At 35.1% G+C, this 23,203-nt stretch overlaps 2 protein-coding genes across 2 annotated transcripts; both read left to right on the forward strand.

The window, feature by feature from the left end:
- The first annotated feature begins 16,008 nt into the window (after window positions 1–16,008).
- Window positions 16,009–16,928, forward strand: LOC131874439 (probable 2' cyclic ADP-D-ribose synthase BdTIR). Its single transcript, XM_059217816.1, has 2 exons — window positions 16,009–16,541; window positions 16,646–16,928. The coding sequence occupies exons 1-2, from the start codon at window positions 16,009–16,011 to the stop codon at window positions 16,926–16,928; spliced, it is 816 nt and encodes a 271-aa protein (XP_059073799.1).
- Window positions 16,929–16,947: 19 nt separating this feature from the next.
- LOC131072961 (disease resistance protein RUN1-like) lies at window positions 16,948–17,472 on the forward strand. The gene has a single exon (XM_058009283.2). It carries the CDS (start codon window positions 16,948–16,950, stop codon window positions 17,470–17,472), a length of 525 nt encoding a protein of 174 aa, XP_057865266.2.
- Window positions 17,473–23,203: the final 5,731 nt, after the last annotated feature.

Below are 23,203 nucleotides of genomic sequence, written 5' to 3' on the forward strand. Positions count from 1 at the left end.
GTTTTCTAAAGATAGAATAAAACACAAAGCTTCTAGAAATTGCTAAGAGCTATAAAGACATGATGCCCATTCATTAATACTTTGTTTTCCAAGAAGAAGTTTGTATAGCAAAGAAGGAAGCATCAAAACTCTGTCAAAATTTGCCAAAGTTGAGAGAAGCTAGTAGCTTCAATGCATAATCAGATTATCCAACTTCAAAATCTGCCATGTCTACAGGTTTGGAAATCAAAGTGAACAGCTCTCAGGCATAAAGATTATTAGATTCATGCCAAAATCTGATCATATTATCAAAGTACCTTTGTAGAAGTAAAATAAATTCAAGGGTTTGAAAAAAAAAACAATTCAAATTCTTTAGAGGAAGCAGCTCCAAATTCCAACTAGATTATAAAATTTTTAGAAAAATTTGGATGAGAACTAAAGCAAAATCAAAGGTTTGCATAAAATAAGTTTGATATTCTCCTTAAATTCGCCATTGATAATAGTTTGAAGGAGAAAATTCTACCTTGAACATCTCCAAAAGGAAGAATAAAGCAAGTCCAAGGGTTTGAAAGGGACATTCAGAAGGTTCAAGTTCATCATCACCAAGGTTTGCTGATAAAATTATGAGTTCACCATTGATCATCCTTGAATCTACCTTGGGAAAAGAATTCAAATCTACACATAGATTTCTCAGAAATCTTTCAAATCTACCAAAAAATAAAATTCATCCAAGATCGTCCAAGACAATAAATTGTAAGTGGACTTGCCCGAGGAAGAATAAATTTTGCCCTGGCAAAAAAAAAAAAGAGTAATCTAAATTCACAATGTCAAACTGCTACTATCATGGTCAACAAGGAAGTTTTAATAATTCCCAAACCCTCCTTGGAAGAGGAAGATTGTTTATATCCGATATACATGTGATAACCTTCCAAGTTTGAAGTGAAGCATCAACCAAAATCTGTCTAAATATGTGGAAAGTTTTCCCTTTCATATCCAAGGAACAAAGTCATTCAAAATTTGCTGAGGAATAAGACATGTCCAAAATTGTCCAAGGATATATGAACTTCTCCCTAGCAAGAGGAAAGCCTTTGAGCATGCCAAACATTCCAAAGCATGAAATTTTTCTTTCCAAGAACAAGATGGCCTGACAAATTGGAAGACAATTTGTCCGATCACACTTCCGAAGCCTGCCAAGATGACATGACAAATAGCAAGACAAATTGTCTAATTATATTTCCAAAATGTGCCAAAGAAATATAGAATGTTCGCCCATCCATCGATAAATCATTCTTATCCATACCGCTTGAGAACTTGTTGATGAAGCTGCCATGTATTCTGCTTCTGCTGAAGAAAGAGCCATTATTTCTTGTTTCTTACTACTCCAGGATACAACTCCAGAGCCAAAAGATAACACATAACCAGATGTTGATATCCTATCATCCACTAAACCAAACCAATCTAAATCTGTGTAACCAAATAGTTCAAACTTTTCAGTGGGAGAATACTGAGTGCCAAAGTTCTATGTACCACTCACATACCTCAAAATTCTTTTAGCAGTCTGCCAATGTGACTCATGTGGATCCTACATGAACCGAGAGACAAGGCTCACAATATACATAATATCAGGCCTACTGGTTGTGAGGTACATGAGGCTACCAACCAAACTCCTATACCAAGTTGCATCAACCTTGGGACTAGCATCTTCCTTGGTTAGTTTTTCACCAAGGGCTATGGGGGTTGCAAATGCTTTGCATGCCACCATGTTAAACTTCTTCAATAAATCAACTATATACTTGGATTGAGAAATAAATATACCCTTTTATGTTTGTTGTACTTCTGCACCAAGAAAATAGTGCATAAGTCTCAGATTTGACATTTCAAACTCTTGTTTCATTTTTTCTTGAAACTTCTCCATAAGAGATTTGCTATTACCTTTTTAAATCAAATCATCAACATAGAGGCAAACTATGAGAATATCATTACTAATATGTTGGACATACAAGGCAGGATCTAAGTGGCTTCTGTTGAATCCTTTCTTCATGAAATAACTGTCAATTCTAGCATATCAGGTATGAGGAGCTTGCTTCAACCCATAAAGGGTTTTCTTCAACTTGTAGACTAAGTGTTATTTTTCTGGAACTTCATAACCCATAGGTTGTTCTACAAAAACTTCCTCATCTATGTAACCATTAAGGAATGTTGATTTCACATCCATCTAAAATATTGGCTACTTGTATTGTGCTACAATAGCCAATATAATTTTGACTGTGTCAAGTCAAGCCATAGGAGCAAAAGTTTTTGCATAATCCACTCCAAGAGTTTGTGCAAACCCTTTGGCAACTAGCCTTGCCTTATGGTGTTCTACTGAACCATTTGCATGATATTTGACTTTGTAAATCCATTTCACACCAATCACCTTCTTAGCTTTGGGAAGTGAAACTAATTCCCAAGTATTATTCTTATAAATGAAATTCATGTCATCATTCATAGCATTAACCCATACGAGTTTTTTCACTGCTTCTTCGTACACAGAGGGTTCAACTTTAATTGTACTAAACAAAGAAAAATTAGCAACTGCATTTATATTGGTACTCCTTTGATAAACATCAACTAAACTTCATACCTTTCATGGAACGGATGCTGGAGGTGATGGTGGACGTGAATCTTCACCCGAGTTTGTGCTACTTGAAGAACTAGGTGAGCTTGGAGGACTAGAACTAGAGCTAGAACTTCCACTTGAGCTTGTGGGGAGAGGAGGAGGAACACTGTTATCTTCCGTGTTTATGATTATTGATGGATTTTTCTGGACATCATCTTTCCACTGCCATACTCCACCTTCATCAAAAATCACATCCCGACTAACTATCCATTGCTTTGTCTCGAGATGATATAATCTGTAGCCTTTAGTTGTAGTAGAGTAGCCCACAAAAATACAAAGTTGGGATTTGAAATCCAACTTCTTCCGCTTTTGATCTAGAATATGGACATATGTCAAGCATCCAAAGATGCGAAGATGAGCTACTGAAGGCCTGTGACCACTCCAGGCTTCCTTTGGAGTCAGATTTTGAACTACTTTTGTGGGACTACGGTAGAGAATATATAATGTAGTGGCAATTGCTTCTCCCCAAAAATTATTTGGAAGATTTTTTGTCTGGAACATGCTTCGTGCCATTTCCATAATGGTACGGTTCTTTCTTTCAGCAATACCATTTTGCTGAGGTGTATATACGTCAGTAAGTTGTCCATGGATGTCATTCTTAGCACAAAAATCAGCAAACTCATTAAAAGTAAACTCTCCTCCTCTATCTGTTCTGAGTATCTTAACAAGATACCTACTTTATTTTTCAGCCAGTGCTTTAAAATTCTTGAAGCATGCAAAGGCTTCAGATTTTTTCTTCAAAAAATAAACCCAAGTGTGGCGAGAGTAATCATCAATGAATGTCAAAAAATAAAGGTTCTTACCCAATGATGGCTCTTGCATATCACCACAGATGTTAGCATGCACAAGCTCTAATGGAGATTTGGCTCTCCAAGATTTGCCCATCGAAAAACTGTCTCGGTGATGCTTGTCAAGTGCACACCCTAAACAAACTTCTTCTTTTGCCTTGATTGAAGGAAGACCTCTCACCATATTCTTCTTATTCAACAAAGTTAGCCCTTGAAAATTCAAATGACTATATCGTTGATGTCATAACCATGAATCATCTATGGTTGATTTTAGTGCATGCAACTTACTAGAAACCAATTTGAGAGGAAACAATCTATTCTCTGTCATATAATTCTTTGCTACAAGATGATGATTATTAGATTTATCAAAAAATTTGTAGTAGCTATCTTCAAATACAACTTTATAGTTCTTTTCTAGAAGTTGTCCTACACTCAAAAGACTATGATATAATTCTGGCACAAAGAAAGTATTATGGATATTTGTGGTGTCTCATTGCTTAGTCTTGACAGCAAGGGTACCTTTTCCTATTACATCAACCTCCTTATCATCTCCAAATTTAACTTTACTCCTCATTGAATCATCTAATTTGACAAAGAAATCAGATTTACTTGTCATGTGATTTGAACAACCACTGTCCAAGAACCAGACATCTTCTTGGGGTTCTTTTGCTAAATTGAATGCAAAGATTGTATAATTCTTTGCATCAGAAGACTCTTCTGCATAGCTAGCTCTTGACTTATTCAAGTCAGATTTCTTCTTCCTGCACTCAAATTCATAGTGTCCATATCTTTCACAATATCTGCATTGTATACTCCTTCTATCAATAGAACTTCATCCTCTTCCTCTTTTATTTCCTCTCTTTCATCCTCTTCTTCTTCCTCTACCTCTTCCTCTATTATTACCAGAAGATTCACCTTGAAATTTAGCAGTATGAGAGGGAGGAGATTTAGATTTTTCCTCAATATTCATAGAAGACTGGAAAGCTTGAACAAAACTTTCCATAGAACGTTGCATGTGCTCTTCATGAGACTGCAAAGAACCAATTAATTCTGCAACTTTGAAAGTAGTTAAATCTTTACTTTCTTCAATGGGAATTACTACTGGATCAAATTTAGGAGGAAGAGACCTCAAAAAAAATTCTACAATTTTCTGATTTGATATAGTTTCTCCTTGAGTCCTAAGCTGATTCACAATACCTTGAGTCCTAGTAATAAATTCATGAATGGACTCAGATTCTTTCATCCTCAAATTTTCAAATTCTCTTCAAAAAGTTTGAAGTCTTACCAATTTGATTGTATCTATACCTTGGTATGCAGTTTGTAGAGGCTCCCATGCATCCTTTGATTTTGTCAGACTAGCAATTTGAGGAAAAATTGAAACATCCAAGGTAGATTGAATGGTGAAAAGAGCTTTGTTATCCTTTTTTCTATCTTCTTTTAGCTGGTTTTTCTGTTGTGTTGTCCATGTATTGAATGTATTCTGATCAATAGTGTAGCCACCTTCCACAAATTCCCAGAGATCTTGGGATAAAAGTAGGGTCTTCATCTTGATACTCCAATAATCATAGTTTTCTCCAGTAAACAATGGAAGCTGAAATGCTAAATCTTTTCCATTAGCCATCTGGAAATAACTGTTTTTCTAACCTGCATCCTGGTTTTTATTTAGAAAAAACAAAAAACAAAGATTCGATCTCTGACTCAGCATCAATCCACTAGCTTATCTCCTACGTATCAGTCATATCTTCAATTTTTAGAAGCTATTAAATATCTCTTATCATCTTTAATTTTTTTTTTTTAATTCTTTCATTTTGTTGATTCTATTTATTAAGGTTTAATATTCATTCCATCATCTATTCTTCGTTGTTAACGGTTTAGAACCCCACCTTTTCAATGCCTGGGCAAATGACTGCAAATTCCTTTTTTTATTTTACTTACACTAGTGATTATAACTAATAAGATCACTTTTACTTACACTAGTGATGATAACTAATAAGATCATTGTAGATTGGGAGGAGTAATAATTATCTTTTAAGTCAAACATAACTTGCGTTAATTGTATCTTGCAGCATTTAATCTAGCATGTTCTGCTCATATTATTTTCGTCATTTTCTCAGTTTTATGTTAGATGCAGTGTACAGTTTTAAAAGCCAATTACATCTTTGTCATAGGCATACTAGCGATTGAATGCATTACTGGGTGACTCTTAGCACAATCTTTTCAAAGTTTTGGTACCAGTTTAGCTATCCTGTTCTTTCTAGGAAACCCTAAATGCTAATAATATCAGATTCAAATTATGTCTGTTTTTCGTTGAAGCTTATCGTCATTGAATTTGCAAAAAATTCTCTATTAGTTTCTATCCACTAGATTTTTCATATTTGTTAAATCTCAGCTTAGATCTCTAATACTGAACCATAAGATTATGCTTAAGTTCTCTCCACTAATTCTACTGGTTATGGATGACCAACACTAAAGTATGTACAAAGAATGATTGCAGATGTATATGAGTTCAACTTTTGTAATTTAAAAGGCATGATATGGCAGCAATTTTACATCTCTCATTTATTTGCCTACGGTGCTCCTTATGTAATTTGCCTTCAAAGTAGTGATATTTGTCCTTGTCGTTCAAAAAGACTATATAGAACAAAAAAACAAGTTGAACTAATCTAAAAGATAGTCCAGCTACAACCTAGGATCCAAATTTGTTTTTTAGATTATGAAGACCGTTTTGCAGAAAATTCCATGAGATTTCCTAGCGGTCATTGAAACAAAATGGTTTTTGACCTTTCCACAGAACCATTGTATTCTAGACTCTTGAAAGTACTGCCACAGTTTCAGAAAAAATGATGTATTGATTTTCCGCTCAATCTTTCCTCAAATAACAACTTTCCTGAAAAATAATAAATTGTTTTATTTGATAAATTTGACATCTGTAGGCTTATTGCATTGGTCAAGCCTTCACTTCATTTCCTATATAAATATTTGCTAAACATTAAAAGAATTGTGAACTGAGAAAACATCCTTGAGTTCAATCAATTCCTAGCAGTTGAACAAGAATTAAAGATAAATGACAAACCCTAATTAAGAGAGAGGGATGTGCATCATAACAATATCAGAGAACTATGTATAAATTAAAGAGAATGCACCTATACAATGTTCATGACTAGGATAGATAATTTCGCTAAAATTTCCAATAAGAATTAATGAGTAATAAAAGGTCAGTTACAAAAGTTATATAACTATTTATATCCAGCTAAAGTTACAACTTTGAATGAAATTGTACTTTAGTTGAAGTACAAAGCAAGGTCTTACATAGTCCTATCAATCTTTATTAAGTGGGCCAATCTCTGAGACAAATGCAGGGGTAATTGACCCCTATCCGCAATGTTCCAATTTTGCATATTATCAGAGGCCCATTTGGCAAAACAATCCGCTACCCAATCCATTCTTTAGGAATATGGATGAAAGTAACAGAATCCAAAGAAGCACACGGATATAGAATCTGTTTAACCAAAGCTAGATGTCAACTAACATCTCCTAAATGTTGCCTATTCAACAAATTCACCACCACCTACGAATCAGACTCACAAATGAGCCTTCTCCAACCAAGATGACAGTTGCACTCCACAACATATAAAATGGCAACCACCTCCATCAAATTGTTAGTATGAAGACCCTTATAAATAGAAAAGATAAACTAAACACTCCAAGAACTATCATGACCAACTCCACCAATACCAACATGAATCAATTATAACAAACTAATATATGCTCTTATCTCTCAGCCTATGTTGTGTGTAATTATAACTTTTAAACTTTCTAAATATATGAATAATTATCGTTGGAGACTCATTCAAACACAAATATTATTAGTTATTGCAACTATTGAAGCACCTCAAATTTGTAGTCAATATGCAATAGAACATCAACATGAATAAAAAGGCAATATTGTAGGACATTCTTAAACACTCGTTATCTAATTGACGTAGATTTAGGAACTCAAACAACCTCTAGACTTTCTTATAAAGTGAATAAGATATGTATGCAGGATAGTAATGAATTTCTTAAACAGTATATAACTCACATCAATCTCTCAAACTCAAGATAATCAATGTCTCAAACTCAAGATAATCACCAATTTGTCAAAAAATTTAGAGCTTGTTCCTCTATGATCATTGCCTTAGTTGATCTCAAGAATGCAAAATTATTGGTATATTTCTTGATGAGATATTTCAATTTTTGTTTGAAATATATCTTGCATTTTTGTACAAGCCTCAATTCTGACTCATGATTATCACATTAACGTGTTATATTTTCCTTTAGTTAGATTAAATGTTAAATATAACGTCTGCATACCTGTTATCCTTTGTTTGTTAAGGGAAAATGAGTATTTTGTGCCTCAAATCAAATTTTTGTCAGAAGATAAAACATATGGAGAGCGTGCCCACATGTCTTAACATGCAAATATACTTACCTCTTAATATTTGAAAATGTTTCATCTTCACCAAAATGAATTCTATTTCTATAACATAAAAATCATTTTTTTAAAACCTTCTATTGAATCCACATACATGTCATTCAAAAGTGGAATTGTCATTGCTAGACTTTTCAGTAATATTGAAAGCGAAAAGACAATAATCACAACTTTCCAAGTTTCCTTTGTCAGACAACTTTGCCAACAATGCGAGGGAGAGAAGCACAATCAGTTGACAAATAATGTCAGCAGCCATAAAAACAAAATTCATTTTGTAAGGGTTGATTGCAGATAAGAATTCAAATTGTATGCTCAGATTGTGGTACCTGCAAAAGAGACACACAAATATATGAATAATTATCTTTGGAGACTCATTCAAACACAAATATTATTAGTTATTGCAACTATTGTAGCACCTCAAATTTGTAGTCAATATGCAATAGAACATCAACATGAATAAAAAGGCAATATTGTAGGACATTCTTAAACACTCGTTATCTAATTGACATAGATTTAGGAACTCAAACAACCTCTAGACTTTCTTATAAAGTGAATAAGATATGTATGTAGGATGGTAATGAATTTCTTAAACAGTATATAACTCACATCAATCTCTCAAACTCAAGATAATCAATCTCCCAAACTCAAGATAATCACCAATTTGTCAAAAAATTTAGAGCTTGTTCCTCTATGATCATTGCCTTAGCTGATCTCAAGAATGCAAAATTATTGGTATATTTCTTGATAAGATATTTCAATTTTTGTTTGAAATATATCTTGCATTTTTGTACAAGCCTCAATTATGACTCATGATTATCACATTAATGTGTTATATTTTCCTTTAGTCAGATTAAATGTTAAATATAATGTCTACATACCTGTTATCCTTTGTTTGTTAAGGGAAAATGAGTATTTTGTGCCTCAAATCAAATTTTTGTCAGAAGATAAAACATATGGAGAGTGTGCCCACATGTCTTAACATGCAAATATACTTACCTCTTAATATTTGAAAGTGTTTCATCTTCACCAAAATGAATTCTATTTCCATAACATAAAAATCATTCTTTTAAAACCTTCTATTGAATCCACATACATGTCTTTCAAAAGTGGAATTGCCATTGCTAGACTTTTCAGTAATATTGAAAGTGAAAAGACAATAATCACATCTTTCCAAGTTTCCTTTGTCAGACAACTTTGCCAGCAATGCGAGGGAGAGAAGCACAATCAGTTGACAAATAATGTCAACAACCATAAAAACAAAATTCATTTTGTAAGGGTTGATTGCAGATAAGAATTCAAATTGTATGCTCAGATTGTGGTACCTGCAATTTAAGAGACACACAAATATATGAATAATTATCGTTGGAGACTCATTCAAACACAAATATTATTAGTTATTGCAACTATTGAAGCACCTCAAATTTGTAGTCAATATGCAATAGAACATCAACATGAATAAAAAGGCAATATTGTAGGACATTCTTAAACACTCGTTATCTAATTGATGTAGATTTAGGAACTCAAACAACCTCTAGACTTTCTTATAAAGTGAATAAGATATGTATGCAGGATGGTAATGAATTTCTTAAACAGTATATAACTCACATCAATCTCTCAAACTCAAGATAATCAATCTCTCAAACTCAAGATAATCACCAATTTGTCAAAAAATTTAGAGCTTGTTCCTCTATGATCATTGCCTTAGCTGATCTCAAGAATGCAAAATTATTGGTATATTTCTTGATAAGATATTTCAATTTTTGTTTGAAATATATCTTGCATTTTTGTACAAGCCTCAATTCTGACTCATGATTATCACATTAATGTGTTATATTTTCCTTTAGTCAGATTAAATGTTAAATATAACGTCTGCATACCTGTTATCCTTTGTTTGTTAAGGGAAAATGAGTATTTTGTGCCTCAAATCAAATTTTTGTTAGAAGATTAAACATATGGAGAGCGTGCCCACATGTCTTAACATGCAAATATACTTACCTCTTAATATTTGAAAATGTTTCATCTTCACCAAAATGAATTCTATTTCTATAACATAAAAATCATTTTTTTAAAACCTTCTATTGAATCCACATACATGTCTTTCAAAAGTGGAATTGCCATTGATAGACTTTTCAGTAATATTGAAAGCGAAAAGACAATAATCACAACTTTCCAAGTTTCCTTTGTCAGACAACTTTGCCAACAATGCGAGCGAGAGAAGCACAATTAGTTGACAAATAATGTCAGCAGCCATAAAAACAAAATTCATTTTGAAAGGGTTGATTGCAGATAAGAATTCAAATTGTATGCTCAGATTGTGGTACCTGCAAAAGAGACACACAAATATATGAATAATTATTGTTGGAGACTCATTCAAACACAAATATTATTAGTTATTGCAACTATTGAAGCACCTCAAATTTGTAGTCAATATGCAATAGAACATCAACATGAATAAAAAGGCAATATTGTAGGACATTCTTAAACACTCGTTATCTAATTGATGTAGATTTAGGAACTCAAACAACCTCTAGACTTTCTTATAAAGTGAATAAGATATGTATGCAGGATGGTAATGAATTTCTTAAACAGTATATAACTCACATCAATCTCTCAAACTCAAGATAATCAATCTCTCAAACTCAAGATAATCACCAATTTGTCAAAAAATTTAGAGCTTGTTCATCTATGATCATTGCCTTAGCTGATCTCAAGAATGCAAAATTATTGGTATATTTCTTGATAAGATATTTCAATTTTTGTTTGAAATATATCTTGCATTTTTGTACAAGCCTCAATTCTGACTCATGATTATCACATTAATGTGTTATATTTTCCTTTAGTTAGATTAAATGTTAAATATAACGTCTGCATACCTGTTATCCTTTGTTTGTTAAGGGAAAATGAGTATTTTGTGCCTCAAATCAAATTTTTGTTAGAAGATCAAACATATGGAGAGCGTGCCCACATGTCTTAACATGCAAATATACTTACCTCTTAATATTTGAAAATGTTTCATCTTCAACAAAATGAATTCTATTTCTATAACATAAAAATCATTTTTTTTAAACCTTCTATTGAATCCACATACATGTCTTTCAAAAGTGGAATTGCCATTGCTAGACTTTTCAGTAATATTGAAAGCGAAAAGACAATAATCACAACTTTCCAAGTTTCCTTTGTCAAACAACTTTGCCAACAATGCGAGGGAGAGAAGCACAATCAGTTGACAAATAATGTTAGCAGCCATAAAAACAAAATTCATTTTGTAAGGGTTGATTGTAGATAAGAATTCAAATTGTATGCTCAGATTGTGGTACCTGCAAAAGAGACGCACACAACACAAACACACCAATGACACATTATGTTAGAGGTTAGAAAATCATAAGACAAGCAAATGAAACAAAATCTCTAGGCACGTATCATTGCCCTCTATCTCCAAGGATCCTTGAGATTCAAGGTGGATCTCAGCTTGGAAGAGAACTTGATCTTGGGATGACTACTCAAAGAATGAGAGATCGTGTATAATCTAAGATCTAAATGAATGCAACTAAGATCCTAGTGGTGATTTTGATATAGATATGAAACTATGATATTGAGATGGTGCAAGGTTATGAGATTGATATGAAAATAATCTAGCATGAAAACGCTATATTAAGATGATATTAGGCTAGCATGGGAATGAAACTAACATGATATGCAAAACATGATAAATCTAGGCTATGATGCTAGTAAATGATCTTATTACTATTTCCAAAGAGAGGCTAAAATGCTAAATGTTATGTGACTATAGTGTAGATGCATAAAACTTGGATGATTGGATTGAAGAAATAGGCTCTATTTATAGAGGAATTGGTCAAATGGATGGCCAATACTGAATTGGCTTGAGAAGGGTTAGGATTGAAAGTTATCAATCCATGTGATATTTTTAATCCAATCTCATGTTGACAAGTGTCATCATGAGGGGACCTAGGAGGATGTTAAGTAAGCATTAGATATTTATTAAGCTTTCAGGGTTAACCTTAAGAGGATTAGCAATTTGATAAAGCTATCATCCAAGGATGAAGGCTATTGTCCAAGAGTTAAACTCTTGTGCAAAGTTGGAAGATGGTCAAAGGGACAACTATCATGGGCTAAGGTGATGTCTTGTAAGAGGCATTAAATGCTCTTTGAAGACTTTGGAGGTTAACTTGTTGGAAGGTAGATAACCTTCAAGGCTTTTGTAAGGGCCTTACAAGTTTGGAAGACTCAACAAGTTAACTTGTTGAAAAAGGTTAAGTCTTCAACAAATTTTGAAGACTTTCCCCAAATGTGGAGAAGTGACTCTGCCAAATTTAGGGATGTGACATGATTAGAGCATCACATGGAGGAGAGAGTGAAACATGGGTTGCAAATGTGTAAAGATGTTTTGATCCAATGGTGAAGTTTCTATAAAGAGAAGGTGGTGAAGTGTGGTAGTAACAAAGAGAGAAAAGAGTGTGGTGGTGTGTTGAATGCAAAGAGCCAAAGTATGGCTAGGAAGAGAGCATGAGTAGCTACACGATAGTGAGTGTGCGGTTGCGATCAAAAAAATATGGGCAGAGTGGTAAAAAAGGGGTCCCTAAAAGGATTTTGAGGTATTAGCCCAAGAAAGGGGTTGCATAGGCAAATAAGGTGTGCATTGCATTGTTATTGGCAGCATAAGAAAGGAAGGATTGAACGCATATGAACAGAGAAGAGGAAATGCTTATGCAAATAATAAAATATGGGTAAAGGTTAATAAGAATGATGGGGCACGTAACCATAAAGATAATTAGTGGGCAGCGATTGACTCAAGAGTGTGTGTAGATAAGAAGAGGAAACAAGGGGGGATGCTATGGTTGAAAAGAATGTGTGAAAGCATTGGAGGTAAGGAAAGGAGGTAACGCATTGACAGTGACATGGAGGAGTGTGTTAAGAATGGTATAAGAGGTTTTGAAAACAATTTGTATAAGTTATTACATTTTATACAAAGAAAGAAAAATGTAATTGGAAGAAAAAAATTACAAATTTGAATATATTTAATATGCAAATGAACTTATTTTCATTTTGGTTGTAGTTGTTAGTTTGTGAGTTGAGAGAGGCCAATAAAAGGCCAAAATTGTATTTGCATATTTGATTATATTCGTGTTGCAATCTAAGTAACAGAGAGTCTCTACGTGTGTTAGTGTTATTATGTGGAAGGACTTTATTGCATCATAGCCTTGATATTTTTAGGATCCACCTTTACTCCTAAAAGCAAAATTGTGTGCCAAGTACTCCACCTCTTTGAGACTAAAAACACACTTAGAAGGCTTAGTATAGAGTCGGTGATCTTTGAGAATGTGTAATGATTGATCTACATGTTGTAAATGTTTCTCCTATGTCTTGCTATAAATCAATATGTTGTCAAAGAACATTAAGATAAAATTACTCAAAAATATCTTAATGATAGTGTTCATCAAACTTTGAAATTTAGATGGTTCACTAATAAGACTAAATAGCATTACCGAAAATTCATAATGACCCTCTTGAGTCCTAAATGTTGCCTTGAGAATATCTTCTTTCTGAAGTGATAATTTGATCTAAGATTTAAATTTGTAAAAAATAAAGCTCCATTCAATTTATCTAGTAAAACTTATCTTTTACGATGTACATGTTGAACACTTTGTGCTCAAAACACATGCACCAAGTTTGATCCTTATTACACACCCTCAACATGACTAACGATATTAAAGAAGTTTGGCTATGCTTGATTATTCATGTCCCTAGCATCATGTATAGTTGTAAAAATAATAAATAGAATGCACATAGGGGAAGGGTACCAGTTGTAGGAATAGCTCCAATAGCGGACAACTTTTTGTCAACCCTATCCCCCATTACTAGATTGTAAAGGAGCCCAAAAAATTGGTAATGAAAAGTTCATTAACAAATATCACATGTACCAATAGTGGATAATTATGCACAAATGTCCAATAGTGGTGCACAAATAGGTCAGTAGTGGTGCACAAATGGGCTAATTATGATCAAAAAAGGTGATCTACTAGGGGAAGAGCACCAATGGATAACATAGTTCTAATAACCGTCACCTTAAATGATTTCTTAAATTATTTAATATATTATCCAACTCACCTTCCATCTCCACTTCATCTTCCCTTTGCCAACTCATCCATCATGTGGCTAAGGAAATTAATATTTCTTAAATATTAATTCATCATTTATCTTGAAACCTCCAAATTTAATGAAATATTGTGTACGTACACATATTTCATAACCTCTTTCTATATTCTCTCCAACATCCCTACATCTTAGGAAGGACTTGAGTCCACTTGTCCTCTCATGCCTAAATTTTCTCCAACCATCCCTAGATTCCCTCAATCAACAACCCAGTCAAGGTGAAATGAGTGACACTTGTCTTCTCCTTCCCCCTTTCTCTCAACCTTCACCTTTGCTCACAACCATCCAAATCTATAGATCTGATCACGACCGTTGTTCTAAGCCACATCATCTTATCCTCTCAAGGTCTACAAAATCAATAGTTTGAGTTGAGAGAAAGTTAGACTTGAGGTGAATTTGTAAGCCAATCATTTGTAAAACTTATGCATCTATGAGTTTTAATCTTGAAGAAAATAGCATAATCATATAGCATAACCATTTTAGCATAATCATTTAGCATTGCATATCATAGTATCAGTTAACTACTAGTTATCAGTCCATTCTTCATATGCCATCTTGGAAGCCATCAGTGCTTATCTGAGAGCACACCATCTGCAACTAGGAACAGTGGAGTTAGGACACAATGAGACTTAAACCATGAAGGTAAAAATAATGTTTTATTTTAATATGTATTTCATGTAGTTTCATTGGTTGAATTTGGATTTCCTGTAGCATTTCCTTTGTATTTTGTGAAACTAACTTGTTGCAGGTAGCATTTTGAGGATGTAATTCAAGTCGACACATTCGTCATAGTGAAAACACCATTATTTGTTTTGTACCAATAGTTTGTAATTAATTGGCCCATTTGTGCACAACTATTGGAACATTTGTCTCATTTGTGTATCACTATTGGAACATTTGTGCACCACTATTGGGACATTTGTCAACAAGTACTAGTGATTTTGAGTTGACGGTTACTGAAACATCTTTAGTTAGGTATCAGGCGACACTTTGAAATGTGTACTTTTTGACCTTTGTGCGCATAACTGATTCCACAACGTGCATTGTTACTACCCAGAAGCCAGATCAATAGCTATAAGCAGTTAAGTCGCATATGAAGATATCTAAATAATAATAATCAAAATCCGATGTACCGTTTAGGATATGTGGGTGTGCGAAGTTAGCTATGGCGGCTAGTGGTGATCTTCCCCTATTGGGGCATTTGTCCACTACTATTGTATATTTTGAGTTATCTACTATTGGTGCAAAGGTGATTACATATCAGGTGACACTTTTAAATGACCACTTTTTAACTTTTGTGGACATAACGAATTCCATAACGTGTATCATTACTACCCAGAAGCCGAATCCTTAGTTATAAGCATCTAAGTCGTATATGGAGACAACAAAAAAAAAAAAATCAAAATTTGATGTATGGTTTGAAAGTTAAAAATCCCCAAAGTTAGCTACGTCCACTAGGTACTGGTACGCTTCCCCTAATAGCAAAATAATTCCACAGAACAATCTTTTTCCACAAGATTTTCAATTATTCTAAGGATATTTTTTTTCAATAAGACCCATACTCCACAAAAATGATTCCACTAAGCAATAGTACAATATTCAAGTTTAGACCACACACTAAGCCGTCTCATTCGCCCATAGAATTCCCACTTTCGCATGGGATGCTATTTTTTGGACGCATCTATTCTAGCTCCAAAACAACAGTACGGATTGACGCGTGTTAGTCGCACATTTTACACCATCGATTTTGCAATTAACAATTGCGATTGATTAATCTATCGCTAACATTCTGTACGAAAGATCCATTTTGAAGCCAGAATATACACAGCCCTATTTTTTACCTATTACCTGTACGAAAGCTGGAATTTCCAGCTCAAGCAGGTAGTGTTATGATGACCCTTTCGGCTCTCCTCAGTCCTCTGGATTAAGGCCATGAAATCATGGGTTCACAGAATGAAAATGCTTTTGAGGGCATTGCACCTGAATCTCTTTCACCTCAGGCCGAGTATGGGCAACCCTCAGAGTATCCGTCCTACGATGTGTTTATAAATCACAGGGGACCAGACGTTAAGAAGACTCCTGCGGATGAACTATATCGCCATCTCAGTGCCTTTAATCTGCGGGTGTTTTTAGATCAGAAAGAATTGCAGACAGGAGATTTCTTACCGGCGGCCATACAGCATGCTCTCGCCACATGTAAAATCCACGTAGCAATTTTCTCCCCAAGATATGCGGAGTCGCCGTGGTGTTTGGCGGAGCTCTCTTTCATGCTTAAAACCGGGGCTAAAATCATTACTGTCTTCTATGACGTGCAGCCCTTTCATTCTCGATACATCAATTCTGGGCCTTATGCATACGCATTCAAAGATTTCAAGAACAAGAACAGAATTGATCTCCGCATTGTTGAGAAATGGAAAGATGATCTCCACAGGGTTTCCTTTATTTCGGGCTTGGTGCTCGACACAAGCAAAGAGTAAGAACATATTTGCCCTATTTTAGGTTTTGAAAAGCTGTAGAATACCTAAAACATGTCGGGTTGTTTTTTAATTTATTTTCTGTAATTGGGTTTTGTTCTAGTGATAAGGATGTGCTGTTGAGGAGTATAGTGGACAGAGTGGTAGAAGAAACAAAAGGAGAAGTGTTGGAGGTGGCTAAACACCCCGTTGGACTGGAGGATGCCCTTCAAGCTTTCCAAAACACAATATTGAAGTCAGATCATGAGCAGAGCAGTTATGAAAAAGTTGTGGGTATCGTTGGAATGGGAGGATATGGCAAGACCGCTCTCGCTAAGAAGATATACAACAAAAGGAAATTCTCAGAGATCGTCTGCAAACTCAGAGATTTTAACGGTGTTAGATGATGTAGACAAGGTGGAACAAATGGATGCCTTGCTAGTGAAGGAAGTGATTGGAGCGAGGAGTTTGGTGATTGTGACATCCAGGGACAAGGGTGTTCTCACAAGCTACGGAGTTGTGTTATTTCACGAGGCAAAAGGAATGGGAGAGTCGCATGCCAGAGAGCTCTTCTGCAGGCACGCTTTTCTACTGCCCTATCCGCAACAGGGATTCGAAGCTCTTGTCGAAAGTTCTTTTATTGCATGCTCTGGTTTACCACTTTCCCTGAAGGTCATTGGATCATTTCTCCATAAAAAGAACATTGCCTTTTGGAATGGAACGCTGGAGAAAATTGGCAAGCATATTTTAAATAAGGATATAATAGATATACTTAAGCTCAGCTACGATGTCCTTGACAGAAAGGAGAAGGAGATATTCCTCGACATTGCTTGGTTTTTTGCGGGAGAAGAGAAAAATATGCTTATGAAAATATGGGATGGATCGGGGTGGAGTAGTTTGCAGAGTCTTGAGAGCCTTGAGCAAAAATGCCTTTATCGAATTTGTTCATGAAAATCAAGGGTATGAGATTAAGGGGGAGGACCGCCTGGTTGTCCGTATGCATGATCATCTCAGAGATATGGTGAGGAGTGTTATAGATAATCAAAGCCAACCCAGTCGCCAAAGGCGACCGGAGGATATTCGCACGCACTTGTCCCGCCGTCAGCTTGTAAGTATATGTATAATTTAAAATTTATCTATTTATGGATCTAATAATCTTTAAATAGATGTGTCTTCTACAAATTTTATCATTAAACATCAAATTGTTGAACATTTTGATTGTGTTTGTAGCTTCTAACTATCGATCTTGTTTTGAATTTGTCAATTTAGTCATAAGATTTAAACCTTGTTTCGAACACCCGTCATTACCTTAGTTCATACCTTTTTCTTTTTCTCTTTTGAAACATTGCCCCTCAAAAAGACAAGAACAATTATGACACTTGCAAATCTTTCATTTCTTTTATTCATCATTATCTATAACAAGACGTCTTTTGTAGTTCTATCAATATAAGAGGTGAAGTAACAAAAGAAAAATACTTGTCATCTAGTGATGGAATTCTTCAAAGTCGACACCACCACTCAACTTTCTAAAGATAATACTCAACTTATTATTATTTATAATTTGCAAGATCTTTGTGATAAAAAATTTCATGTAGAATTAGAAATAATATTTATGATCAGCAATATAAATTTTTAGATTTAATAATGATCTCCATAATCAAAGCTACTTAGTTAATCATTTACTATTTGCAATAATTTTTGCAATTTAAAAACTTCATAGATTTTGTGATAAACTTTATGATCAAAGCTACAACTTTTAAGTTTAGCAATGATCCCTACAATTGATATTACAACTTTTTAAATTTAGATCTCTATCATCCACACTACAATTTTGCTTTAAGAATGAATCCCAAACACATTTTATAGCTAGCATCTAGCATCCTCTTTTAATAGTAATATTGTTGTTGCTTGTTCCACATATAGTAAGTGTTCCAACTACAAATCTCATGCCTCTACAATGGATGACATCTATCCTTGCATGGCTTTGATTCTATAATGGAATTTTCTTGTGGCAAGAGAGAAAATTGTGGCAAAATGAATTAAGACAAGGCTGACTAAAATGGCTAAATTGTGAAAATAGCAAGTCATTGAGTAATATATTCTATAAATAATTTTCTTATTATTGATAGTAGTTTTTCAAATCTTCATAGCCAATCAAGGTTGAGCTTAGTGCAATCATGAATGTTTAATATTGCAAGCTACCTCATACCAAAAAATATAGGTAATCTTTTCAAATTCTTACAACTTTATAGAATGATCAAATGTGATCTCTAGTAAATTTAGATCTTCAAACAATTCAAATTTTTTTAACCATTTTGTTTTATCATGGTAGTTATTTGATTGTTGGTGGGAGAATTTAATAGTTTATTTCAATATCTCAACTAATTTCTACCATTAGCTGCATCACAATCCCAAATTGTGTCTTAGATATTCAAATTTCACCAATATCTTTATGAAGATGTTTTCCAACTATACAAAACTCCAAGTATATTTCTCCATTATTTATTGGTTCTCCAATGAAATGGTACCTAGTATCAATATACATGCTTTACTTATAACATATAACAAGACAATGACCTCCTTTGAGTCATAACAAACAATCATGTCAAACATTCAAACCTTGCCTGATTGATATCTTTTCCAATAGATAAATATTTATACTTATACAATATTTTGAACATATTTGAAACGTTTTTCTAATTAAATATATCAATCCATCTTTAATTGATTTGTTTCTTCTGCTCTCTATTCCAACAGAATTTTACAAATTAATTCTTCAAACTAAAAATAATAGAACAATGGAGAACCCAACATTTCTTAAATTTTAACTTTCTAATTAAAAAAAAAAAGAAAAGACACTAACATTTTCCTAGAATCTCTGTAGTATTAAACTAATTGTTTCTCATGACTTTTATCTATCGTAATTGTAGGGACTAATTATGGAGGTCCGAGGAATTTGTACATCTCCGTCTCCAGATTTATATGCAAGCGAAAGAATGGCAGCGCCAATGTCGACATGGAAGGCATGCTGGTTGCAGGTGTTGGAGATTTGTGGTGTTTCAACTATGCTGAGAGGCTACCCTGTTCAGGTTGTAGGAAGCGCATTAAAGCTGCTTGCAGCCCAAGGTGAATCTGTTATCACAGAATTCTGCGATTTCTCAAGAGAACTGCTATGGCTTCGATGGGATGATTGTCACTACACCAACATTCCTTCCCACTTCTCCAAGCAAAAGTTGAGAGTTTTAGAGCTATTAAAGGGATCTTGTCAGCTTGACACTTTGTGGCAGAGTCATAAACAGGTAAAGAATTTAAACTGCTATTAATTTAATACTTAAACTACTTTGCGATCCAAGCTTCTTTGTTACTTATCCGATGAGAGAACTTGTGCTTGCAGGCTCCCACACAGTTGCGCGAGCTTTCTGTACACCGCCTCAAGAGTTTGCCCGAATCAATAGGACTTCTCAAGCATTTGGAAAAGATACTTTTGCGCGCAGGTTTAATGGAAACTTTACCAGATGAGTTGTGTGAGTTGAAATCTCTCAATCACCTCGACCTAGGTTATTGCTACGATTTACAATCGCTTCCACATAACTTTGGCTATTTAACAAATCTAGGACATCTTGACTTGACTAATTGAGGTAATTTGAAAACTCTCCCAGATTCCTTCAATCAATTAATACAGCTCCAGTACCTGTCGTTGTACTTTTGTGACTGCTTAATGATCTCCTCAGATATTCTGAGAAATATCAGAACGCTCGAGTATTTAGACTACACATCCATCAGAGTGGAGAGCTTACCCACCCACATTACATCTCAAAGCTTTCTCACAAATCTCTACGTGCGTTGCTCAACTCTCAGAGAGTTCCCCGTATGATGGGGTTTACTTAGCCTGCTCAACACTTCCTTAGTTGATGTTGCTCAATTCCACCAACTCACCAAGCCTAGTTGCTCTCTAGGCCTCCAAGTCCCTCTCACTCTTTTCTAGGGCTTGGTTCTTGTCCCTTCTAGGGTGTTTGCTTCAGGTGTTTTGGTTAGGAACCCTATCAATTCACTGTGCTTCTCTAGTGCTCAATTTTAGCCTCTTAGCCTCAACTTGTCATATTGACCCCCAATTAACATCAGATGTTGCAAAGGTGTATTAGGGTCTTTCAACATGTTTTTGATGCATAAGGAGTCCTTTGGTAGTTTGCAATCTTCAGATTTCCTGTCGGTTTCACAATCTTGCTCGGAAAAGGGCTACAAGGAATTTAGGCCTAATTAGGCCTCCTAGTCCCGTTTTTTAGGGCTTGGAGGAAAACGACTCAAAGAACCCCCAAACAAGTTTTGCTTTCCCTCAATGATATACCCATGCCCAATAGGTTTTTGTGGGTTTAGGCTCTGGTCTAACCGTACAAGGTATGAACCCTAAAATTGAGGGTTTGTAGGGTTTTCAAGGGCTTACACTGACAGTGAGTAAGCAATTTGGGGTTTTGCTATGAGATGGACTCTTCAAGGCTCCTCCTTGTTGTTACAAGTCTGTCCCAACTTCATGAACTCCTCAAAATTCAGAAATGGTGCTTTTCCTTTCACCTCTACATTATCCAACACTTCTTCACCTCTTCTTCTCTAACCAGGTTGCTCCTGGACTCGCCTAGGAAGAGGTGTCAGTCATGATCAAACACTTATCCAACACTTGAACCTGCATATTTACACTATACATAAGGTTGCCAACCATACCCCAACTAGCCATGATGGCAGCAAGTGTGGGATTCATGGGGCAACCATATTTACAAAGAAAAGATTATTTACAAGCCAAAACTGGCTATTTGTGAATCAAATCACTTCAACAGTAATAAAAACTAATTACAATTCTTGAAAATGAAGAGCCTACTCTGCAAAACACTATTGAATCTCAATCCATCATTGGATTCATGGATTCAATCCATTAAGCTTTCACAAGAATTCAAAATTGACAAAAACAATGTAAAAGTGCAGTCCAAAATCTTGTATTTTGATTATTGCTTTCAAAATCCAAGTACACCAACCTTGACAAATGTGTAGGGGGAGGTTTATATAGTTTTTCCATGTGTGGAAACCTTCCATGGCATTGAGCAATCTCTAAATCCACCGCTAACCAACTTCGGTACAAAAGTTGTCATGACATCTTTCAAAAGTTGTCATGACAACTTTTTGCAACTTTTTGCAACTTTTTGCAACTTTGTGTTTTTGACACTTTTGATCTCTCCAACCTAAAAGACCTATACCTAGTCATCACACATGACATCTTAAACATGTTTAAGGCTTACTTAACCCCCTCTAAGGCTTTTGTTAATTTTTGACACTTTTGACCAACCAAAAAGGTCAAAACTACTCAAAACACACTAACTACACAAAAATGCAAACCTAGATAAAATGAACTCCACCTAGACCCACATTGCCAAAATACTCACTCTTGGACCCTCCTGGAGTCCTTATTCACCACTGACTTAGCTAAGGTCAGTACAAGCCAACATTTGCAAAAACAAGGAAATTAGGACCTAGGTGCTCCTGCACCATTCTCCCTAACAAAAAGAGATCATGTCACCTCTTGAGGAATCAGTGTTGGATCAATGCCAAGCTTCTAGAACTCTAACTCCATCACCCATGTAGCCTCAACTTCATCCATTCCTTGCCAGTTAATGAGGTGTTCCCAATAGGCTTGATGCCTAGTCTTCTTAGCAATTCTTGAACTTAAACACCTTCTCGGCCTTAGGATTAGGCTTGGCCGGTAACTGAAGGTTATTTATATCATCTGAAACCTCTCTAGGACTGAATTCCACACCTTGGACTGGTCCCTTGCATGCTACCAAGTCTGCTATATTAAAAACCGATGACAAGCCTATGTCACTAGGAAGATCCACCTTGTATGCATTTTCACCATACTTAGCTAAAATGGCACATGGACCTATCCTCCTCATCTTCAACTTGTTTGGTACACCTTGTTGTATCCTTGCTTTGTTCAAGTGCACCATAACAAGATCCCCCAATTGAAATTGTAGATTTCTCCTATTTTCATCAACTTTTTGTTTGATTTTGCTTCTGTTCTCCTTCAAAGATTGCTTAACTGATTCATGGACCTCCTTCATGGACTGAGCAAAGTCATCTGCATATCCACTTTTGATTGTTGCACTTCTTAAATCTCTCAACTCAAAAATGCCTCTTGGATGCACACCATAGACTACTTCCAAAGGGCTCTTACCAGTAGTCCTACTTATGGTGTCATTGTATGCATATTCAGATTGAACAAGTACTTGATCCCATGTCTGCCCATATTCCTTGGTGAGACACCTCAATAATTTTCCCAAACTTCTATTTACCACCTCGGTCTGCCCATCTGTTTGAGGATGGTAGGCTAATCCAAAAGAGAGGTTTGTGCCAAGCTTTTGCCATAATGTTTTCCAAAAATGACTCATAAATTTGGAGTCCCTGTCTGAAACTATACTCAATGGTAAACCATGTATCCTTACTATTTCCTTAAAGAACAACTGAGCTATGTGGCATGCATCATGAGTGGTCTTACAAGGCACAGAGTGATCCATTTTGCTAAATCTGTCCACAATGACATAAATATTGTCATATCCTTGTTTAGTCTTTGGCAAACCTACCACAAAATCCATACTAATTCATTCCCAAGGTCTACTTGGAATGGGAAGAGGTTGATACA

This window comes from Cryptomeria japonica, chromosome 3 (assembly GCF_030272615.1).
Source record: "Cryptomeria japonica chromosome 3, Sugi_1.0, whole genome shotgun sequence".
Classification (NCBI taxonomy): Eukaryota; Viridiplantae; Streptophyta; class Pinopsida; order Cupressales; family Cupressaceae; genus Cryptomeria; species Cryptomeria japonica.

Excerpts from the sequence above, each read along its gene's own strand:
- LOC131874439 (XM_059217816.1), top strand. The coding sequence starts at position 16,009 with ATGGGTTCACAGAATGAAAATGCTTTTGAGGGCATTGCACCTGAATCT. Across the intron at positions 16,542-16,645 it reads GTGCTCGACACAAGCAAAGA|TGATAAGGATGTGCTGTTGA; the intron begins GTAAGAACATAT and ends GTTTTGTTCTAG.
- LOC131072961 (XM_058009283.2), top strand. The coding sequence starts at position 16,948 with ATGGATGCCTTGCTAGTGAAGGAAGTGATTGGAGCGAGGAGTTTGGTG.